Source organism: Ranitomeya imitator, chromosome 3 (assembly GCF_032444005.1).
Source record: "Ranitomeya imitator isolate aRanImi1 chromosome 3, aRanImi1.pri, whole genome shotgun sequence".
Taxonomy (NCBI): Eukaryota; Metazoa; Chordata; class Amphibia; order Anura; family Dendrobatidae; genus Ranitomeya; species Ranitomeya imitator.
Window position 1 is genome coordinate 267,578,251 of NC_091284.1, and position 25,276 is coordinate 267,603,526.

Below are 25,276 nucleotides of genomic sequence, written 5' to 3' on the forward strand. Positions count from 1 at the left end.
TGAATGTCCATATCTACACCTGTGTCCTGAACCACCCAGAGGTTAAGGGGAAAAGAAAGACAAAACACACTGCAGAGAAAAAAAATGGTCTCAGAACTTCTCTTATCCCTCTATTGAGATGCACAGAAATGAAACAGGTTTCAGCAAAGGGAGACCAGACTTACTAAACAGACTGAGGATAGGAAAGATAACTTTGCGGTCAGCACAAAAAACTACAAAAAAACCATGCAGAGTGTGCAAAAAGACCTCCTCACCGACTCACGGTGCGGAGGTGCCACTCTGCATCCCAGAGCTTCCAGCTAGCAAGGCAAAATCATGATAGCAAGCTGGACAAGGAAACAATGAACAAACAATTAACTAGCAGGGACTTAGCTTCTGCTGGAGTAGACAAGTCACCAGAAAGATCCAAGAGCGAACTGAACCAGTACAAGAACATTGACAGCTGGCCTGGAGTAACGATCTGAGTGGAGTTAAATAGAGCAGCCAGCCAAAGAATAAACTACGTCACCTGTGGAAGGAACCTCAGAAGCAGCAGCTCCACTCACAGCCATCAGAGGGAGTCCATGGACAGAACTCGCCGAAGTACCATTCATGACCACAGGAGGGAGTTCGATAACAGAATTCACAACAGTTAATATGGTCTCTTTCATGGAGTAATGTACCCCTTCCTGGTCCAATTCGTGGGTTAATGTGCCCCATTTTTGTCCCCTTCATGGAGTAATGTGCCCCATCCTTGGCCCCTTCCTTGTATAAGATTCCGTTCTTCAACACATTAAAAAAAGATTATTCTCAACTTCCGCCATGCTCCCACGCCACAAGGGGTCCTGTTTTACAGCTGGTGCAGGAGACGGCAGCTGAGTTCAGTGTGCACGCCATGGCGTCTGACTTCACTGCCATGCGCCCCCAGTAACCGGCACGCCAACGTCATCTGTCAACCTCTGATTGGCCGGTGGCATGTATCTGACTTACTATTACAAAACATTGGATTCCTACTTGGATAGCACACGTCCGTATAATACACTCATCTGAACGAGACCTTAAATAATAGGTCATTTTTTTTATGACACTGGTGGTGATGGAATTGTTAAGATGGTTTTAAAAGTGTTTTCCAGCTATTGGTAGTTATCCCCTAGATTCAAGAGAAATGCAAGTATTATTAACATTTTTCTTTAGTTTCCCAACATATTATTGTAAGAAATCATGACAGATAAAAATATACAAACTGCTTGTACTTTTATGCACGCTTTATTTTCTACACTGATGTAATGCACAGATTATTCAAAGAAACACCACCAAGATCATATATTACAAATATATATTTATTTTATACAATGTCAAAGCTAACAGACAAATCATGTATGCAGAAACCTAATAACATTGATAGAAATAGAGTCCGAGGACTCAAATTGTTATGGTTTCAAAACAATATAGAGTACTCAGTCTGCATGATGAACTGCGTGGTAAGAGAATTGTGCGACCATAAAAGAGCCAAGGTAAAGGCTATAATATAGGAATTATTCTAGAAACTGAATGCAAATAAATTACGTCCCTGAGTATAAAGCATTAACTGTAAATCAATCTCAAGTTCCTTGTCTTCCAGATCTCGTTGAGTGGGATATTATTAGAAGAGTTTAACAGACAGATACGTCATCAGGGAGCTGGCCAGCAAGACCCAGGAGGACACGACTGGAGAAGAGAAAAACCAAAAAAAGTTGATTATTTTAGGAAAAATGTCCCATCTTCATTATTCTTGTGTTTTTCGTGGTCCTTAAGTCTACATCTGCTTTGCAGTGATAGTGTGAAAGATGCAGAGTTTGATCAAGATCTCTAAATGTGTGACATTACTGCTGTTACTGTCACCACTTTTGGACGTATGGCCATAGCAGATACAATAGAGCACAGAGGCAAATTCAAATACATTTTTTTCCAGTGGCTTCCTGCTGCTTAGCTCTACTATATGCATGATGTTGGGTACATTTTATTAGTTTAGTAGAGTTCTTATAACTGTCAGAAGGATAATAATATACTTTCTACTGGCACATTCTCTTTATTACGTAGTGTCTGAGAAATGCAGGCAGACAGTGTAAAAGTACCTATATTGTGAACTTCCCAAAAATGGGACAGAGCTCACTTAGTCTGATGCAATTTGAATCACATGTTATTGGCTCCAATGTAGATAAGTGTGGAAATGTTTCAGGCTAAACAACCCTTTTCCAAGCATGTGTAGCGAAAGGAAGGGGCAGTGTTAACAAAATGCCGAATGTCCGGGGAAGGAAATATGGGAGCACTGTGGACTGTGGGTACATAGGAGTAGACTTCTTAGAACTTGCGCTACATAGAACACAAATGCAACATTGAAAAGTGCTGCTGTCACTGAACCGTGAGAAATAAAATTGAGCAATGAAATTCGCAAAATAATTCCTAATTAAAAATAATAGATTTAGGAATCAAGTATGGGCTCTGGAGTTCAGTCATTGAGCAGCTAGGTCATCAGGGTGAGTGGTCCGACCATCAGTGATAACTGGTAATGTGACCTGGGCAGCAAGGTAAGAGTCAGGCTTCATTTGCAATAGGGGCCTCTGAAATCTACTTAAACTTTTGTTTGGCGCTTCCCAGACTCGGAAATTATTTTGGGTGACAGCATTCACAGCTCCACCACCTTTACTTGGAGCCTGTGCACCATTCTGTCTCCCATGTTTCTGCTCTCTATGTGGATACATGAGCAGAATTACTTGTATATCACGCTTCCTCCTTTACAGTGAGTACTTCCAGCAGTGATTTCTGCCTGTGGATCTATGATCTTCCTATAAATCAGGAAGGTAAGTACATCATAAGATTATGCATGGATTGTGTGTCATAGATTACAGTATTCCTGATATCAGTCAGGTGCACTCATATCTGTAAGGATTATGGCTAAAACAGGTGTATAAGCTAAATGTGCCATATATTCACAGCCAGGTTAGCTTTGGAAAATTATATAGCAATCTTACCTGTATTAGATGCTGACTTTAAGTAGTCATCTGAAAGTAAGGTTAGAAAAAAAATAATTTTTGTTATATGTTTCAGGGTGACATAAATGTTACTTTACTAACAGAATTAAACCAGGTATTGTACACATTGTATAACATTGGAAATTGGAGGCTTATATACTGTAGTCTTATTCTCCATGTTGAGCCAGTTGCTTTTAAAACATTAAAGGGAATCTGTCAGCAGGTATTTGCTTTGTCATCTGAGAGCAGCCTGATATAGAGGCGGAAACCTTGATTCCAGTGATGTGTCACTTACAAGGCTGTGTTTTTGTTTTTTTTGTTTTTTAAAATCAGTGTTTTATCAGTAGCACATTATTATTAGAGGACTAGGTGTCTCGTGCTTCCTGGTCCACCCACATCTCGGATTAGCAGCTGTATGTTGATATATACGGTGTACACAGAAAGATGCCATTCAGTGGTGTGGGTGAGGGTTATACAGGGCTTAACAGTGAGAGGTGTGCTAGATCTGAAGCAGAGAAAACTATCATTGAATCAAAACTGCTGCGCCCAGTACACCTAGTGATACATGGCAGCAATCAGGCTCTCCGTCCCTACTTCATGCTGCTATCAGATTACATAGTAAAACCTTCTGACAGATTCCTTTTAAAAAAATGGGGTTTGTATCAGAAGCAAGAAACCACTTTCTCTTTAATATTATTACAAAAATATAAAAAATCTTGGAAAAGAATGAGTAGAGAAGAGAACCAGAACTGTTATGGCTGGCAATCAGGCAACACAGCGTGCAGCAATCAGCGCACATACAGAGATCTGGCAATAACCAAAAACAATAGGACGAGCTCTGAGACGTGGAATCTCTGTAGACTGCAGTACCTGATCTATCCTCACACAACTATAAGCAGCAGTGGATTGCGCCTATCAACTACCTATGCAACTCGGCACTGCCTGAGGAGCTGACTAGCCTGAAGATAGAAATACAAGCCTGACTTACCTCAGAGAAATACCCCAAAGGAATAGGCAGCCCCCCACATATAATGACTGTTAGCAAGATGAAAAGACAAACGTAGGAATGAAATAGATTCAGCAAAGTGAGGCCCGATATTCTAGACAGAGCGAGGATAGCAAAGAGAACTATGCAGTCTACAAAAAACCCTAAAACGAAAACCACGCAAAGGGGCAAAAAGACCCACCGTGCCAAACTAACAGCACGGCGGTGCACCCCTTTGCTTCTCAGAGCTTCCAGCAAAAGTTAATAGCAAGCTGGACAGAAAAAACAGAAAACAAACTAGAAGCACTTATCTAGCAGAGCAGCAGGCCCAAGGAAAGATGCAGTAGCTCAGATCCAACACTGGAACATTGACAAGGAGCAAGGAAGACAGACTCAGGTGGAGCTAAATAGCAAGGCAGCCAACGAGCTCACCAAAACACCTGAGGGAGGAAGCCCAGAGACTGCAATACCACTTGTGACCACAGAAGTGAACTCAGCCACAGAATTCACAACAGTACCCCCCCCTTGAGGAGGGGTCACCGAACCCTCACCAGAACCCCCAGGCCGACCAGGATGAGCCACATGAAAGGCACGAACAAGATCTGGGGCATGGACATCAGAGGCAAAAACCCAGGAATTATCTTCCTGAGCATAACCCTTCCATTTGACCAGATACTGGAGTTTCCGTCTAGAGACACGAGAATCCAAAATCTTCTCCACAATATACTCCAATTCCCCCTCCACCAAAACAGGGGCAGGAGGCTCCACAGATGGAACCATAGGTGCCACGTATCTCCTCAACAACGACCTATGGAATACATTATGTATGGAAAAGGAGTCTGGGAGGGTCAGACGAAAAGACACCGGATTGAGAATCTCAGAAATCCTATACGGACCAATAAAACGAGGTTTAAATTTAGGAGAGGAAACCTTCATAGGTATATGACGAGAAGATAACCAAACCAGATCCCCAACACGAAGTCGGGGTCCCACACGGCGTCTGCGATTAGCGAAAAGCTGAGCCTTCTCCTGGGACAAGGTCAAATTGTCCACTACCTGAGTCCAGATCTGCTGCAACCTGTCCACCACATAATCCACACCAGGACAGTCCGAAGACTCAACCTGTCCTGAAGAGAAACGAGGATGGAACCCAGAATTGCAGAAAAATGGAGAGACCAAGGTAGCCGAGCTGGCCCGATTATTAAGGGCGAACTCAGCCAACGGTAAAAATGACACCCAATCATCCTGGTCAGCGGAAACAAAACATCTCAGATATGTTTCCAAGGTCTGATTGGTTCGTTCGGTCTGGCCATTAGTCTGAGGATGGAAGGCCGAGGAAAAAGATAGGTCAATGCCCATCCTACCACAAAAGGCTCGCCAGAACCTCGAGACAAACTGGGAACCTCTGTCAGAAACAATATTCTCAGGAATGCCATGTAAACGAACCACATGCTGGAAGAACAAAGGCACCAAACCAGAGGAGGAAGGCAATTTAACCAAGGGCACCAGATGGACCATTTTAGAAAAGCGATCACAGACCACCCAAATGACCGACATTTTTTGAGAAACGGGAAGGTCAGAAATGAAATCCATCGAAATATGTGTCCAAGGCCTCTTCGGGACCGGCAAGGGCAAAAGCAACCCACTGGCACGTGAACAGCAGGGCTTAGCCCTAGCACAAATTCCACAGGACTGCACAAAAGCACGCACATCCCGTGACAGAGATGGCCACCAGAAGGATCTAGCAACCAACTCCCTGGTACCAAAGATTCCTGGATGACCGGCCAGCACCGAACAATGAAGTTCAGAGATAACTTTACTAGTCCACCTATCAGGGACGAACAGTTTCTCGGCCGGACAACGATCAGGTTTATTAGCCTGAAATTTCTGCAACACTCTCCGCAAATCAGGGGAGATGGCAGACACAATGACTCCTTCCTTGAGGATACTCGCCGGCTCAGATAACCCCGGAGAGTCGGGCACAAAACTCCTAGACAGAGCATCCGCCTTCACATTTTTAGAGCCCGGAAGGTATGAAATCACAAAATCAAAACGAGCAAAAAATAACGACCAACGGGCCTGTCTAGGATTCAAGCGCTTGGCAGACTCAAGATAAGTAAGGTTCTTATGATCAGTCAAAACCACCACGCGATGCTTAGCACCCTCAAGCCAATGACGCCACTCCTCGAATGCCCACTTCATGGCCAGCAACTCTCGGTTGCCCACATCATAATTACGCTCAGCAGCAGAAAATTTCCTGGAAAAGAAAGCACATGGTTTGAACACTGAGCAACCAGAACCTCTCTGTGACAAAACCGCCCCTGCACCAATCTCAGAAGCATCAACCTCGACCTGGAACGGAAGAGAAACATCAGGTTGACACAACACAGGGGCACAGCAAAAACGACGCTTCAACTCCTGAAAAGCTTCCACGGCAGCAGAAGACCAATTAACCAAATCAGCACCCTTCTTGGTCAAATCGGTCAATGGTCTGGCAATGCTAGAAAAATTACAGATGAAGCGACGATAAAAATTAGCAAAGCCCAGGAATTTCTGCAGACTTTTTAGAGATGTCGGCTGAGTCCAATCCTGGATGGCCTGAACCTTAACCGGATCCATCTCGATAGTAGAAGGGGAAAAGATGAACCCCAAAAATGAAACTTTCTGCACACCGAAGAGACACTTTGATCCCTTCACGAACAAGGAATTAGCACGCAGTACCTGGAAAACCATTCTGACTTGCTTCACATGAGACTCCCAATCATCTGAGAAGATCAAAATGTCATCCAAGTAAACAATCAAGAATTTATCCAGATACTCACGGAAAATGTCATGCATAAAAGACTGAAAAACAGATGGAGCATTGGCAAGTCCGAACGGCATCACCAGATACTCAAAATGACCCTCGGGCGTATTAAATGCCGTTTTCCATTCATCTCCCTGCCTGATTCTCACCAGATTATACGCACCACGAAGATCAATCTTAGTAAACCAACTAGCCCCCTTAATCCGAGCAAACAAGTCAGAAATCAATGGCAAGGGATACTGAAACTTAACAGTGATCTTATTAAGAAGGCGGTAATCAATACACGGTCTTAGCGAACCATCCTTCTTGGCTACAAAAAAGAACCCTGCTCCCAATGGTGACGACGATGGGCGAATATGTCCCTTCTCCAGGGACTCCTTCACATAACTGCGCATAGCGGTGTGTTCAGGTACGGACAAATTAAATAAACGACCCTTAGGGAATTTACTACCAGGAATCAAATCGATAGCACAATCACAATTCCTATGCGGAGGTAGGGCATCAGACTTGGACTCTTCAAATACATCCTGAAAGTCCGACAAGAACTCTGGGATGTCAGAAGGAATGGATGACGAAATAGACAAAAATGGAACATCACCATGTACTCCCTGACAACCCCAGCTGGTTACCGACATAGAGTTCCAATCCAATACTGGATTATGGGTTTGTAGCCATGGCAACCCCAACACGACCACATCATGCAAATTATGCAGTACCAAAAAGCGAATAACTTCCTGATGTGCAGGAGCCATGCACATGGTCAGCTGGGCCCAGTACTGAGGCTTATTCTTGGCCAAAGGTGTAGCATCAATTCCTCTCAACGGAATAGGACACCGCAAAGGCTCCAAGAAAAATCCACAACGTTTAGCATAATCCAAATCCATCAGATTCAGGGCAGCGCCTGAATCCACAAACGCCATGACAGAATATGATGACAAAGAGCACATTAAGGTAATGGACAAAAGGAATTTGGACTGTACAGTACCAATAACGGCAGAGCTATCGAACCGCCTAGTGCGTTTAGGACAATTAGAAATAGCATGAGTAGAATCACCACAATAGAAACACAGTCTGTTCAGACGTCTGTGTTCGTGCCGTTCTACTTTAGTCATATTCCTGTCGCACTGCATAGGCTCAGGCTTACTCTCAGACAATACCGCCAGATGGTGCACAGATTTACGCTCGCGCAAGCGACGACCGATCTGAATGGCCAAGGACATAGACTCATTCAAACCAGCAGGCATAGGAAATCCCACCATTACATCCTTAAGAGCTTCAGAGAGACCCTTTCTGAACAAAGCCGCTAGTGCAGATTCATTCCACAGAGTGAGTACTGACCATTTCCTACATTTCTGACAATATACTTCTACATCATCCTGACCCTGGCATAAAGCCAGCAGATTTTTCTCAGCTTGATCCACTGAATTAGGCTCATCGTAAAGCAATCCCAGCGCCTGGAAAAATGCATCAACATTACTCAATGCAGAATCTCCTGGTGCAAGAGAAAACGCCCAGTCCTGTGGGTCGCCGCGCAAAAAAGAAATAATAATCAAAACCTGTTGAATAGGATTACCAGAAGAATGAGGTTTCAAGGCCAAAAATAGCTTACAATTATTTCTGAAGCTCAGGAACTTAGTTCTGTCACCAAAAAACAAATCAGGAATCGGAATTCTTGGTTCTAGCATCGATTTCTGATCAATAGTATCTTGAATCTTTTGTACATTTACAACGAGATTATCCATTGAGGAGCACAGAGCCTGAATATCCATGTCCACAGCTGTGTCCTGAAGCACTCTAATGTCTAGGGGAAAAAAAAGACTGAAGACAGAGCTAAGAAAAAAAAATGATGTCAGGATTTCTTTTTTCCCTCTATTGGAAATCATTGAAGGGCTCCTTGTACTGTTATGGCTGGCAATCAGGCAACACAGCGTGCAGCAATCAGCGCACATACAGAGATCTGGCAATAACCAAAAACAATAGGACGAGCTCTGAGACGTGGAATCTCTGTAGACTGCAGTACCTGATCTATCCTCACACAACTATAAGCAGCAGTGGATTGCGCCTATCAACTACCTATGCAACTCGGCACTGCCTGAGGAGCTGACTAGCCTGAAGATAGAAATACAAGCCTGACTTACCTCAGAGAAATACCCCAAAGGAATAGGCAGCCCCCCACATATAATGACTGTTAGCAAGATGAAAAGACAAACGTAGGAATGAAATAGATTCAGCAAAGTGAGGCCCGATATTCTAGACAGAGCGAGGATAGCAAAGAGAACTATGCAGTCTACAAAAAACCCTAAAACGAAAACCACGCAAAGGGGCAAAAAGACCCACCGTGCCGAACTAACAGCACGGCGGTGCACCCCTTTGCTTCTCAGAGCTTCCAGCAAAAGTTAATAGCAAGCTGGACAGAAAAAACAGAAAACAAACTAGAAGCACTTATCTAGCAGAGCAGCAGGCCCAAGGAAAGATGCAGTAGCTCAGATCCAACACTGGAACATTGACAAGGAGCAAGGAAGACAGACTCAGGTGGAGCTAAATAGCAAGGCAGCCAACGAGCGCACCAAAACACCTGAGGGAGGAAGCCCAGAGACTGCAATACCACTTGTGACCACAGAAGTGAACTCAGCCACAGAATTCACAACACAGAACTTGCTACATAATAATTATAATGAAATACTGATTGTTTTTTGATGTTTCAAATATCAGTCCAGAAAAAGGAAGATTAAACACAATTAATAATGGACATACCAACAAAGTTCAGTGGGATCTGTAACATTGCGGATGAGCTGTCATCACTGGCACGACCAGCACTACACTGTAAAGCAAAGAACATGGCTGCTACCTAGTATTGAAGACAATGCAGCTACCAGATATACGAAAACAGCAAGGTGCTCTCACCCCAGTGCATGTCGTGTTTTTGTCGCAGAGTCGCACTATACATGAAATGTAAACTAGAGGTTGTCCTTGAAACGCAAATGAATTAAATTTAATTCGGGATTCAGAAGTCGCTCCATTCTCCTGCACCTCTGCAGTTATTCCCTGGTTGGCAGGACACCTAGGACATAAATGACCATTTTAAGACAAGTTTTCATAGGATTGCACAAATCAATGTCACTGGAAGATGTAAGACATGACAGACATACAGTATAAATATAATAATATAGTATGACATGACAGACATACAGTATAAATATAATAATACAGTATATCAGAAAAATAAAGAGACGTAATTATAGTTTATAGAACTCCGTGCAGACGACCATATTTTGGTCTGAGTCCGACTGATAAAACATTGGATCGCACTTGGACCAATGTTATTCTATACGGCTGTGCACATGTTCGCTTTTTAACTCGGACCGAGCCTATCCAAGGAAAAGTCGTAGGATACACTATTCGCATTCGTGCAAATCATTGCGACTCAATGGGTTCATAAAAAAACAAAATCGGACCACACTCAGATGACATCTAAGTACAGAGTGTGTGTGAAGTATCTATCATTTTCTCTGTTTAGAACCTACTAAATTAAAGCACGAAGCTGTGCTGTGTAAACCAGTATGCATTTAGGTGGGTTACGCTCATAAAATATTGCCCACATGATCCTTTAGCTATTAGGTAGCAAATGAGGCCTCCTAGGCCATAGATATCTGTGGGATGAATGATGATCTCTCCTGACTCCTCCATACACAAGTACCAGCTCTGCTGAGCGATCTTGTGTCCTCTACCAGACAGGGTTGCTAACATGACTTTTTTTTTTTTCTGGACAGCTTACCTAAAAATAACGGACATACCATATGTTTTACAGATTCAATGGAAATCCATAATAAATCACTATGATTCTAAAGACTCATGTCCCCAGCCCAAAATTCTATATGATGACATTAGCTACATTCACTGTCAACCATAAAATGGTGATAATTGCAATCAAATGAATCTGGAGAAGTTTCTTCAGCTTTAGGAAAATCATGGATGCCTTAGAATTTTTCTTAGGGACAGGGCAAAAAAGTACCCTATTGTTATAGACTTTTCATGGAGGATTTGCAACCATGCTATGAGAGACTACTCTGGTGGCTTATCTTGCTAAGAACATGGATTTTTAATCTGAAGGACATTCCAGATCCTTATCTCCACCAACTTTGTCTGCTGGGGGAGAGTTAGGAGGCTCCCATGCACATTAGTCTGTTGATATGGATGGGTTCAGCCAGTATTAGTTTACTGTGGATGGCGGCCTTTTGGTTGTGGTCTCATAAAGGGAGGTCAAAGCAATACAAGGAATTCAAAAGTACCGTACCCTCCGCTCACAATTGCCACCTTGTTGACATTGTTGATATTATTATCTGGAGTTGCGTAGCAGCTTTCCACTCTCAGAACAAATTTGCTTGTATCCGCAAGATCAGCGTCTATTCCCAGGTACACATTTGAACCGACAGGAACATCTTCATTCTGCTGCACTGGTACGCTGTATTGTGGATCCAAATATGCATCCATTGTAAGGACTACTGTGCCTTCGCCACTCACAGAAATGTTGACAGTGCTGTGAATAAAAAAATTGGAAATTATATATGTATATATATATATATTTGTTTTATGCTGCAAAGTTATCTAGAGTTCTTTCTTTTTCCTGCATTGATCAGCAATGACTGGTATAGTACAGTATATGATTTTAAAAGAATCAGATGTTATAAAAATGAATTGAACGTACCTTAACGAGGGCTTGATTGTAGCAACCAGACCGGTCTCTATTGTGAGGTTGTAAGAGCAGGAAAAGGAGATGTTGATGGGATTGACAGTAATAAGGGATGTGTTATGAAGTCCAATGTGGACCACGTTTGTATAATAAACCTTTAAAGCATCAGTCTAAAAAAAAATACATTGTAAGTAAACTTTTTGAAACATTATATCCTAAAAGTCAGAAGATCATGTATAATGATTTGACTGCATCATCATGATTTAGTGTCTAATATACCATACAAAGCAATACATTTTGATTTTTTATTTCTTTTACATACAGTGGGGCAAAAAAGTATTTAGTCAGTCAGCAATAGTGCAAGTTCCACCACTTAAAAAGATGAGAGGCGTCTGTAATTTACATCATAGGTAGACCTCAACTATGGGAGACAAACTGAGAAAAAAAAATCCAGAAAATCACATTGTCTGTTTTTTTAACATTTTATTTGCATATTATGGTGGAAAATAAGTATTTGGTCAGAAACAAAATTTAATCTCAATACTTTGTAATATATCCTTTGTTGGCAATGACAGAGGTCAAACGTTTTCTGTAAGTCTTCACAAGGTTGCCACACACTGTTGTTGGTATGTTGGCCCATTCCTCCATGCAGATCTCCTCTAGAGCAGTGATGTTTTTGGCTTTTCGCTTGGCAACACGGACTTTCAACTCCCTCCAAAGGTTTTCTATAGGGTTGAGATCTGGAGACTGGCTAGGCCACTCCAGGACCTTGAAATGCTTCTTACGAAGCCACTCCTTCGTTGCCCTGGTGGTGTGCTTTGGATCATTGTCATGTTGAAAGACCCAGCTACGTTTCATCTTCAATGCCCTTGCTGATGGAAGGAGGTTTGCACTCAAAATCTCACGATACATGGCCCCATTCATTCTTTCATGTACCCGGATCAGTCGTCCTGGCCCCTTTGCAGAGAAACAGCCCCAAAGCATGATGTTTCCACCACCATGCTTTACAGTAGGTATGGTGTTTGATGGATGCAACTCAGTATTCTTTTTCCTCCAAACACGACAAGTTGTGTTTCTACCAAACAGTTCCAGTTTGGTTTCATCAGACCATAGGACATTCTCCCAAAACTCCTCTGGATCATCCAAATGCTCTCTAGCAAACTTCAGATGGGCCCGGACATGTACTGGCTTAAGCAGTAGGACACGTCTGGCACTGCAGGATCTGAGTCCATGGTGGCGTAGTGTGTTACTTATGGTAGGCCTTGTTACATTGGTCCCAGCTCTCTGCAGTTCATTCACTAGGTCCCCCCGCGTGGTTCTGGGATTTTTGCTCACCGTTCTTGTGATCATTCTGACCCCACGGGGTGGGATTTTGCGTGGAGCCCCAGATCGAGGGAGATTATCAGTGGTCTTGTATGTCTTCCATTTTCTAATTATTGCTCCCACTGTTGATTTCTTCACTCCAAGCTGGTTGGCTATTGCAGATTCAGTCTTCCCAGCCTGGTGCAGGGCTACAATTTTGTTTCTGGTGTCCTTTGAAAGCTCTTTGGTCTTCACCATAGTGGAGTTTGGAGTCAGACTGTTTGAGGGTGTGCACAGGTGTCTTTTTATACTGATAACAAGTTTAAACAGGTGCCATTACTACAGGTAATGAGTGGAGGAAAGAGGAGACTCTTAAAGAAGAAGTTACAGGTCTGTGAGAGCCAGAAATCTTGATTGTTTGTTTCTGACCAAATACTTATTTTCCACCATAATATGCAAATAAAATGTTAAAAAAAACAGACAATGTGATTTTCTGGATTTTTTTTTCTCAGTTTGTCTCCCATAGTTGAGGTCTACCTATGATGTAAATTACAGACGCCTCTCATCTTTTTAAGTGGTGGAACTTGCACTATTGCTGACTGACCAAATACTTTTTTGCCCCACTGTATATTTGAGATGATCCCACTACTGAAATTTATAAACTGGGACAGCTACTGATTTCTAGAATACAGGCCTGGATTCATCATTATCTTTGCGTCTGTTTTTCATCTAGCTTTGAGTATTTTGCACCTTTTTTGTAGGCAACCAATTCATTATTCTATTTGTGCATTTTTTAATTATATTTCATGTTTTTTTTGTGTTTTCTGCTTTGTGGATGGAGTCTATCAATTCAGGATGTTTTTGACCTGATTCATTAATCCTGACTTATTAAAAAGTCGCAAAACTTTGGTGCAAATACACTCTAGTCCCCTCTCTTGAGTTTTTTTGAGCATGGCAATATTTTGGTGCAATTTTGCAACTTTTTCGCCAACATGCAGCTTTGGGCGCCAAAAAAATCATAAAACCAGTTCAAGACAGGAAGAAAACCCTTTTTTGACTTTACACCAAATTCATAATTCCATTTGGATAACCTGACGCCAAAAACGGCAGATAATACCAAAAGAAAAAAAAAGAAAGTGACTTCAAAAAGACTCAAATGATGATTCAGGGCCAAAGTGTCATAGTCTCAGGAACAGATATATCGGAGCAGTACCTTGAGTATTTCAGCACTCAATTTGGAATTTAGGTCCAAGATCACAGTCTTTACCAAGGCAACTCAAAACTATTAATGCTTTTTCACAGGATTTCTCTTTGATGCTTTGAATATGGTTAATGCCTAACCAGCAGTAATAAGGCCTCATACAGGAATAAATTCTTACCGCCACTTCATTGCCACACCATCCTGAGATTGGTAAAGCCTGTATAGTCTGTATTGTCTCGTTGCTGATAACCTCAGAATATGTATTAACACAGGAATCAGAATTGTTATTTAACTGAAGAGTTGTGGCATCATATCCAAGAGATTCGAGCAAGCATTTCCTCAGGGAAACTGTAATTATGCTGGAACCACATTTTACAATTGGAGCAAGAGATGATGAGTCTAGAAGAGATTAATTAGCATTTTAGAATACAAAAATTAATGCATTTTTGTAAGCACTGTGTATGTTTAAAAAGCAACTTGCCAACAAAACCTTGGTATTTTAGGTTGGATATTACCAACATAAAGATCAGATTTAGCTTCATTCTATACCGCCATTTTTTAAATCAGCAAATTGAATTCTGTTTTTTTCTGTTGCTCATAATCATAGCGATCAGTGGTGCAAATAGCTAGTCTCCATGAACAAGCAGCTGTTCGGAATGTGGCATGTTTCTTCTTGACAATATTCTACGTCCAGACTCAGAAGCTCTGTGTATGGCCGGTGTGACAGAAACTCCTATAGATCAGTAGAACAGCTCCAAATAGAGTGGAGGTATATTGCCATTTATCCTATATTATCTATTTTTCTCTAATTATGTGTTGTAATACACTGATTTTTCTGTATTCTCAACTCAGTTCCCATTGACGTAATTTACTCCAAAAGAATTGATGCAGATTAAATATCATTACATTCTGGCATTGGATGGAATTTCATCAAAAGGACAGAGAGACTGAGATTCATCATATGCCTTAAAATTAATTAATATTATCACTTTAATCCGTGAGAAATATACATTTAATTTTTTGAGGGCACTTACTCATTCCACTGTAGAGAGCAGTGTTACAGCTACAAGTTGCTACATTACTATTATTTTTGCAAACCTCATCACTCTGACAGGAGGGGTTGCAAAGCAGCGTACCTGAAAGGAACAAAAAATATGGTAATGTAGTTGCCAGAGCATACATACATTATATATACAGTGTATATATATCTACTATATAATTGTCTAAGGGTCACTTCCGTCTGTCTGTCCTTCTGTCACGGTTATTAATTCGCTGATTGGTCTTGCCAGCTGCCTGTCATGGCCCTGCGTGCAGCGCGAGAAGGACCTGCCATGACGTCACGGTCATGTGACCGCGACGTCATCACAGGCCCTGCGAGCCTGCGCTAGAAAGACCTGCCATGACGTCACGGTCATGTGATCGCGATGTCATCACAGGTCCTGCGCTCATACCAACCCTGGGACCTGAAGCTGCCATGGACTACAAGGGGCCCTCAGAAAGGTGAGTATATGTTTGTTTTTTATTTTTTAACCTGTGACAAACCTGGCTGGGCAATATACTACGTAGCTGGGCAATATACTACGTGACTGGCCAATATACTACGTGGCTCTGTGCTGTATACTACTTCGCTGTGCAATATACTACGTGGCTCTGTGCTGTATACTACGTCACTGGGCAATATACTACGTGAGTGGCCAATATACTACGTGGCTCTGTGCTGTATACTATTTCGCTGTGCAATATACTACGTGGCTCTGTGCTGTATACTACGTCACTGGGCAATATACTACGTGAGTGGCCAATATACTACGTGGCTCTGTGCTGTATACTACGTCGCTGTGCAATATACTATGTAGCTCTGTGCTGTATACTACGTCACTGGGCAATATACTACGTCACTGGGCAATATACTACATCACTGGGCAATATACTATGTGGTTGCGCAATATACTACGTCACTAGGCAAGATACTATGTAACTGGGCGATATACTACGTTGCTGTGCAATATACTAGGTCACTGGGCAATATACTACGTAACTGGGCAATATACTACGTGGCTGGGCAATATACTACATCACTGGGCAATATACTACATCACTGTGCAATATACTACGTGGTTGGGCAATATATTACGTGACTGGGCAATATACTACGTCACTGGGCAATATACTACGTGGTTGGGCAATATACTACATCACTCGGTAATATGCTACGTAGCTGGGCAATATACTACGTGTCTGGGCAATATACTACGTGGCTGGACAATATACTATGTGACTGTGCAATATACTACGTGGCTGGGAAATATACTACGTGGCTGGGCAATATACTACGTGGCTGGACAATATACTACATGACTGTGCAATATACTACGTGGCTGGGCAATATACTACGTGGCTGGGCAATATACTATGTGGCTGGGCAATATACTACGTAGCTGGGCAATATACTACGTGACTGTGCAATATACTACGTGGCTGGGCAATATACTACGTGGCTGGGCAATATACTATGTGGCTGGGCAATATACTATGTGGCTGGGCAATATACTACGTAGCTGGGCAATATACTACGTGACTGGGCAATATACTATATGGACATGCATATTCTAGAATACCTGATGCGTTAGAATCGGGCCACCATCTAGTATATATATGTATATATATATATATATATATATATATATATATACATATACACACACACACACACATACGACTTCACTTGTACCAACAAACCAAGTCTTATGTTACCTGTGCAGCAATTGTCTGCAGTTGACCAGTAGTAACCTGTAGGGCAACAAATGTTGGTGCCTACACTAGCGCACTCAGTGGTGGGAACACAGGTAATTGTGGGGTCAGTATTGCATGAACATCCATTATCTGTGGTACAGGAACCACCACCACAGGTACTGCACAATACTGGATCATTGCCATCTAGAAAAGAAGTAACATCTTGTTACGATTTTAGGTTTTCCATATTTATCTTTTTATTTATTCATTTTACTCACTTATGCAGCGCCATTAATGCCACAGCACTTTGCAGACATTATCGGCTCACATTGGGGCTCACAATCTAGTTTCCTTATCTGTATGTCTTTGGTGAGAGGAAGGTAACCGGAGTACCCGGAGGAACCCCACGCAAACACCGGGAGAACATACAAACTCCTTGCAGATGTTGTCCTTGGTGGGATTTGAACCCATGACGCAACACTGCAAGGCTGCAGTGCTAACCACTGACCAACCATGCTGCTCTTCATATAAGCTCCGTATAAGCTTTTCCGCAGCTGCTGCAACTTGTATCAGGCAGTCATACCAAACAGAAGTGGCAAGTAAGGCACTCCAGACAATACTGCTATGTTTAAACTGTCGTTATTCCTGTCTCTTATCGAGGGAAACAATAGATTGCCATTTTAATCTATCTTACAAACATTTCATTAAAAATAAGTTTAGGAATTTTGAAGTCCACAATACAGATAACTATATACAAGTAACCTCTACCCATTAGTTACCCATATAACAATACAAGTAACCTCTACCCATTCTCACTGATCAATATGTATAACATTGACTATGCTGCCTCCCGGTTTCCAGAGAGAAAGCAAATCCATTACCTAATACTGTGCAATGTTATCTGTTAATACAACTTTATAAAACGTACTGATGTAGCCAAATTATTATTATATTATTACTTATTTTAGTATACTGGTTTCTATACTTCCTTCCTTAATGTATAGAGGACTGAATCATGACACTATATGATATTTATTGTTTTATGGTTTATTATTTTATTTTATTTAATGTAACACATGAGCAAGTACTTACTGTAGCATGAGTATGTCTCTCCTGAATAAAAAGAAAAGAATATTGAGATTACTTTATAAGAATTATGTAAAGTAAATGCAATCTAGGTCACACAATATTATATCACACCAGCACATAAAAAAACAATTTGAAGCTGTTGAACCATGTGTCACATGGCAGCTTTATCAATGTTTTACCATTATTTTAGCTAGTTAAGTTTACAGTAATATCATAAACAACATAGCATCTGTATAGCATTAAAATGCAGAACGATGAAGAATATAATACAAAAATATAAAAAGATAGATAGATGTATAGCTATAGATACAGTAGATACAAATATATACAGACAGCTAGATAGATGTGTGATAGATAGATAGATAGATAGATAGATAGATAGATAGATAGATAGATAGATAGATAGATTTGCTATGTATCAGTTGAAATTATTCTTTAGCTAGGAAGGGCTGCAAGCATGCATCTTTTCAGTACTTGTGCTCTTGTCTGTTAGGAATATGAAGATGTGGCTGTGAGGTGCCATCATTCGTAGCATTGTTAACCTTTTTTGGCGTTTAATGCTATACCCTTTTTCATGATTTTTAAAGATGCTCTTTATTACCGGTTTTGTGGCCAAATGTTACTTCAAGCCTACTTAAAGCGTCATTAAACACATTGCATACAACGCACAATGCAGGACATAGGGTCCAACACAATCAGTCTTCCGATAATTGTACTCAACATGTAGTTGTGACCTCAAAAGAATGAGCCAAGTGCTTATCAAGAGGACTCCTTGTAATAACTCACTTTATTGAAACATTCAAACCAAGACTTTCAAGTTTAGTCTACGTTCACACTTCCTTTCAGACATTCCTTTCGTCTGTTCCATTTTGAGGAATAAACATTAAATTCATGTTCAAAGTTAGATACTAGGCTCTAAGTGCCACCTACATTGTAGTTACCGTATATAAAGTTAGGTACTAGGCTCCAAGTACCACCTACGTTCTAGTTAAACAAAGTAAGGAAATAGGTTCTAAGTACCACCTATGTTCTAATTATATAAAGTTTGGTAATGGCCTCCAAGTACCACCTATGTTATATGAAATCCACACTAGTGAGAGCAGTTATGTTTAAATATGTTGCCCAAGAATGAAGAAATGAACATACCTTTCTGTATTAATACAGCTGCCACCACTAGGACGTAAAGGAAAATCATGTTGTTTTGTTGGCTCTTCTACTCTTTATGGTTACAATTTCTGACAAGTAGGATATTCAGTAAAAATGAAGCATTATATAGGGAGACGTGGGAGGGGTGCTCCATTCAATAAGTAAGCTGATTGACATCTAAATGGAGTAAATATGTAAGGAAAAATGGATACTTTAGAAAAGGTGCAGTTTGTTTTCTTAGCATAAAACAACATGTACGTCAAAATTCATTTGGAGGATGTGATGAGGGAAGAGGTAATACTAGGGTCAGGATAGGCACTCTACTGTATCTACTAAAATAACTCACAAAGTAAATATCTTCAAGAAAGTATTCACAGTGAAATCTATACAGAATATAGCACTTGTCCGTTACGTAATCCCATTAAGCATGGAATCGCTTTTTTGCCAAGGTGGTAAAAAGAGATGACCTATAAAACTGAAGAAGATACATATGTAAGCAGGTTGCGGGATGCAGTGACGCAAGAAAGGCAGAGCAAGGGTTAACAATTTAATTTAACAGTGAAAATACTCCTTGCAGGGAGATGAACAGTTAAATGGTAAATAATAGGGAAAATAGACGACAACAACGTGATAACAGTCCACCCAATAAACTTATCGTGTTTGTGGCGTCCTCAGCCACGGATGATCCGATGAGGGTTGTAGTCCCAGCAATGGCCAATGCAGTGTCCTTAGGGGAAACTCCACAGCTCACGGTATATCTTCTGGCGGCAACAAGTGGTCTTCAATTTTACCCGTTGAGCCAACAGTCCATAAACTTGTGCAGCCAAAGTCTAAGGAGTTGCGTGCAATCTATTATCAAGGGAGAACTGCAGTGTGCTGTCCGGCAGAGAGGGCCTCAATGAACAGTCCTGAACACGGCCCTCGTTCCTATGCCGGCACGCAGCACTCAGCTTAACAAAGCCCACGGCTCTTCCTCTGCTGCCGGTCCCAGTGGCGCGTTCGTGTGTTGCCACCCACGGTACGTTGCAGTGCTGCTGCACGTTAAGCAGAGCACACACCTGCTCTGTCCCCATCGGTGGGAAACTGCTCATCGCTATGCACGCTTTTTTGTTTGCCATGCCCCCTGCTTCAGGGTGAAAAGGTCTTTCCGGTTCCTATTCTTTTCCCCGTACAACCTGGGACGCAGCCTTGACAGTTCCGTACCCGGCACGGTACAGGTACCCGCAGCCCGGTCTTCCTCCTTACACTCCCCCTGTCATTTAGCTCGCCATTCCATGGGCGAGAGTTCCTGTAGTAGATGTTGTCATTCTTCCATCTCTTGAATAATCTGCTGTCAAATAAATTTGTCTTGTACATATTGAGTGGGGGGTATTCCAGCTGTCGTCCACTCGGTACGACGTAACTCGGGTTGAGTGGTAGAATCAGGTTGAGGTGTGGAGGATGGGGGTTCTCCTGAGTTCTCTGGAGCAGCCATCTCTGGAGTTGCAGGCCCACTTTCTTCCTCGGGATTCCCAGGCAATGAGCCATCCCTTTCAGGTAACGGAACAAATGTGTCCTCTTCATCACAATCAAGAACCATAGGGGTGAGCGTTGCAGGGGCACTTGGTATTTTCTCCCCTGCTTCGGGGACTCGGGACAGGCAAGAGCGCAACATACTTCGGTAGACTATTCGAGTAGGCACCCCTTCTTCTCCTTCAGGTTGAACTTCATAAATAGGACCATTGGACCTAACGCGGCGCTACACCCGAAAAGGAGTAATTTCCCAGCGGTGTTAAAACTTGCCTCGATGACGCTTATCTCGGACCAACACATGATCTCTGGCCTTGAGAGCTGTCCCTCGAAGAGGCACAGTTTCAAGAGCTCAAGCTCCCGAAACCTGGTCTACACCAGCCAATGAAGGGTCTGCAGCCGGTGCCAATGTTCTCAGACCCAGAAAGACATCCCCATCCGTGGGTAGTCCTCTGCTCGTTCCAATTCCAATCCCGTAATCTCCCGTCCTTTTCGCCACAACAGCAGGGTATATGGGGTATGTCCGATCCTACTGTGCACTCGATTGTTGTACAGAAAGACCAGCTCAGCCACATACTCAGGCCAACGAACTTTCCTGTCTTCTTTCAACGTTCTCAGCAATTGGATCAGCGTCCAGTTGTAGCGTTGACAAGCTCCGTTCCCTTGGAGATGATAGGGTGTCTTCTTGAACTTCTCAATCTGGTACAGGCAGTGCAGCTCCTCTATCACTCGGCCTTGGAAACAAGTGCCCTGATCGGAATGAATCCTCTTTGGACAGCTATACACCTGGATGAAGTCTCGACAGATAGCCTGTGCAGCCGACTCAGCTGTCTGATCTCGAGTGGGGGTCACCACAGCAAATGTGGTAAAGTGTTAATATCCCAGATGAGCTGGGCCCATTGTCAAGTAGTCGATCATCAGTAACACTAAGGAAAAAGACATCATGATAGTCTGTGTGGGGGCTCTCTGTTCTGGAGGTTTAACCAGTTCACAGCTTCGACATTGCTGGTAGGCTTTTTCTACCACAGTCTTCAATCGGGGGTGGTAGACCAAATTCTGTAGCCACTGGAATGTCTTGTCGGGGCTAAAGTGAGCCCCTCTCTTATGAGCCTCTGTAGTTACCACGCTGATCAACTTCTCCGGGAGTACTACTTGCCAGGTAACCCCCTACTCCCGTACCAACTGCACTTTCCAATACAGCAAGCTGTCTTCCATCTGAAGCCTCTCCCACTGCCTAAAAATCTGCAGCATTCCCGGGGACAGAGCATCTTTTTCACTTTGGTTAGGGAGTCGATTCAAGGCCACCCACTGTCTCAGCTGGGCAAGTTTCCTATCTTCCTGCTGGAGTCGCACCCTGTCATCTTGAGGTCATCCCAGCACTCGTTTTCCTGACTCCTCTCTGACTTGTCCCTGTGTCGTCACCAATGTTCTGTAGAGGCCCCGGAAACCAGGAATCTCTTCTGCCTCTAGCTCTTCATCTCGATTGTGTCCAGGTCAATCATGGGTCATTTTCGACAGAGCATCAGCATGTGTGTTCTCAGCCCCCTTTCGGTACGCTATCTTGTACCGATACTTCACCATGAAGGCCACCCATCTCTGCTCCAAGGCCCCCAGTTTTGCATTTTCTAGGTGAGCCAGAGGGTTGTTATCGGTGCGCACTAAGACCTCGGACCCAGACAGGTATTCGGTAAATTTCTCAGTCATCGGCCACACCAGCGCCAGCAATTCTAGCTGGCGGAAGAAGCTGTAGTTATCTGGGTTTTGTTCTGAGTCATGAAGGGACAGGCTTACCTAGAAAATCACTTGCTCCTTCCCATCCTGCATTTGTGACAGAACAGCTCCTAGGCCGTGTAATCTTCCATCGGTGTGGAGGATGAAAGGTTGAGAGAACTCAGCATATGCCATCTTCAGGGCTCTAAAGGCTTCTTCCTTGCTATCTCCCCACTGAATGAACCAATTCTTCGCACAGGATGGCGCTCCTTTCAATAACTCCAGCAGTGGATTAGTGATGCGAGTGAAGTCTTAAAACAAACCTTCGATAGTAGCCCGTAAGCCCCAGAAAGGCCCAAACTTCCTTCTCTGTCTTCAGCGTGGACCAGTCCTGTACTGCCGCTATCTTCTCACACGCAGGTCTCACTCCCTCAGCAGACACAACATGTCCAAGGTATTCAATTTCCTTGTGGAAAAGGTGGCATTTTTGTAGCTTCACTTTCAGGCCATGCTTCTGCAGCCGACTCAACACTTGCTCCAGCCGTCGGAGATGCTCTTCAAAAGTGGCGGCATAGACGATGATGTCATCCAGAAAAATGAGGGTAGCCTCAAAGTTCAGGTCTCCCAAACACCTCTCCATCAGCTGCTGGAAGGTTCCAGGAGCATTAGTAAGGCATCCAGTTGAACTCAAACAGCCCCATGGGCAGTATGAATGCTGTCTTCGGCTAGTTATGTTCAGCCATAGGCACCTGCCAATATCCAATGGCCAGATTTAGGGATGAGAAGTACTTCGCTTTTCCCAGGGCGGACAATGACTCCTCGATTCTTGGTACTGGATAAGAGTCTCGCACATTGCATGCATTCAGTCACCTATAATAGACACAAAAACGCAGGGTTCCGTCTTTCTTTCAAACTAGGACGATGGGGGCTGCCCACAGGCTCTGACTCTCCCAGATAACTCCATTCCACAGCATGTGAGCAAACATCTCTTTTACCTCTTGGCACATCTGAAGGGGGATCTGCCGATATCTCTAACGGATTGGTGCGGAACCTCCTGTAGGTATCTCGTGGGTTATGGCTGTGGACATCGTCATGATGGGCGAAGACGTCCTGGTAACGCTGTAATTCTGATGTTTTAAATTTTTTTCTCGTTACACCGTTTAGCGATCGGATTAATTTTATTTTTATATTGATAGATCGGACGACTCTTAAAGCAGTGATACTAAATATGTGTATATTTTTTTTAAATGGCATGGCTCCCAAGTAATTTCTTAACCTGCAGAGGGAAAGCCAAGCTGGGGGCCGGTGTTTATAGCCTGGGAAGGGGGTAATACCCATGGAGCTTCACAGGCTATTAATATCAGCTCACAGCTGTATAATTAGCCTTTAGTGGCTATTAAAATAAAAAAGTAGGGTCTCCCTATAATTAATATTTAAAATTAATAACCAGCAAAGGCTATGCAGACAGGTGCGGGCTGATATTAATAGCCTAGGAAAGGGCCATGGATACTGGCTCCGCCCAGGCTAAACAAAATCAGCTCTCATCTGCCCTAAGAAGTGCCAATTCTGGCACTTAGCCTTGCCCTGCAGGCGTGGCAAGTGGGGTGATAGTTGGGGGAGCTTGATGTCACCTTTGTATTGTCAGGTGACATCAAGCACTGAGGCGAGTAATGGAGAGGCGTCAATAAGATGCCCCCATTACTAACCCCATAGTCATATTTTATTAAAAAAAAATTAAGAAAAATAAAAATAAAAAGTTATAGCTCTCAGAATAGAGCAATGCAAAAATAATTATTTTTTCTATAATACAGATTTTATTGTGAAAAAGCCCCAAACATAAAAAAAGATATAAATTGGGTATCACTGCAATCGTACTGACCTGAGGAATAAAGTTGCTTTATCGATTTTACCATATGCAGAACGCAATGAGAAAAAAAATTACTGAATTGTTGGTTTTTGTTAATCCAATCCCACCCTCTCTTCTGAGCCCCTCGGTGTGCCTAAGCCACAGTTTGTAACCACATGTTTGGCATTTCTCTAGTGATGAGAGCCCGTCTAATTTACAGATGCATTAGCTTGGCACAATGTACAGGCACTACAACGTATTGGACATTGCAATGTACTGGTCACTGCACTGGCATTTTGGAATTTTCACTCGGCAACATCCACTGCTGATTGTTTCTGGAAACCACTGATGGACTCAAAATCATCACTACACCTGTAGATAAATTCCTAAAGGGATATTATTTTCAAAAGGGGATCACTTAAGGGAGGATTCTGCTCTTCTAGTACTTAGGGGCTCTTTATATGGGGTCTGCAAACTATTATACAAAATTCTGCTTTCCAGGATGCCTCCTGAATAACATTACTGCTTAGCTATATGGTGAGACTCGGGAGGGACAGATCACAATTTGCAAATAGCACCCCATCCCCTCCAAATCACACTGCATGGCTATGGCACAACGCATTTTGGGGTCCATTTTCTCCTGCTATCCTTGAGGAAATAAAACATTTTGATGATAAAATGTCTTTTTTTTATTTTCACGGCTCAACGTTATAAACTTCTGTGAAGCATCTGGGGGTTCAAAGTGCTGATCACACATCTCAATAAGTTACCTCTGGGGTCTAGTTTCCAAAATTGTGCCACTCATTGGGGTTTCCACTGATTAGGCACATTAGGGGTTCTCCAAACATAACATGGCATCCGCTAATTATTCCAGCAAATTTCACTTTCAAAAAGTCAAATAGTGTTCCTTCCCATCCAAGCTCTGCTGTGTTCCCAAACAATGGTTCTCCCCCACATATGGGGTATTGCTATGCTCAGAAGAAATTGAACTACAGAATTTGGGGTTTATTTTTCCTGTTATCCTTGAAAAAAAGGGGTCTAAAGTAAAATTTTGGTGACAAAAATTAAATTTTTTCCTTCCACATTTCAAAAATTCTTGTGAAGCACCTGAATGATTAATAAACTTCTTTAGGGTATGTGCACACATTGCAGAATCTGCTGCGGATTTTTCCGCTCAGATTCCTAAAAATCTGCAGGTAAAACGCACTGCGTTTTACCTGCAGATTTACCACGGATTTTCCGCGTTTTTTCCATGGATTTTGTGCGTAT

The 25,276-nt window shown here is 42.5% G+C and overlaps 1 protein-coding gene across 1 annotated transcript; it reads right to left on the reverse strand.

The window, feature by feature from the left end:
• Window positions 1–1,239: 1,239 nt before the first annotated feature.
• LOC138672043 (pancreatic secretory granule membrane major glycoprotein GP2-like) lies at window positions 1,240–19,034 on the reverse strand. The gene is made up of 11 exons (XM_069760122.1): window positions 18,943–19,034; window positions 17,800–17,820; window positions 16,729–16,911; window positions 15,009–15,110; window positions 14,153–14,373; window positions 11,487–11,641; window positions 11,076–11,318; window positions 9,686–9,842; window positions 9,536–9,602; window positions 2,991–3,020; window positions 1,240–1,686 (listed from the first exon to the last, which is right to left on the reverse strand). The coding sequence occupies exons 1-11, from the start codon at window positions 18,989–18,991 to the stop codon at window positions 1,622–1,624; spliced, it is 1,293 nt and encodes a 430-aa protein (XP_069616223.1). The 5' UTR covers window positions 18,992–19,034; the 3' UTR covers window positions 1,240–1,621.
• Window positions 19,035–25,276: the final 6,242 nt, after the last annotated feature.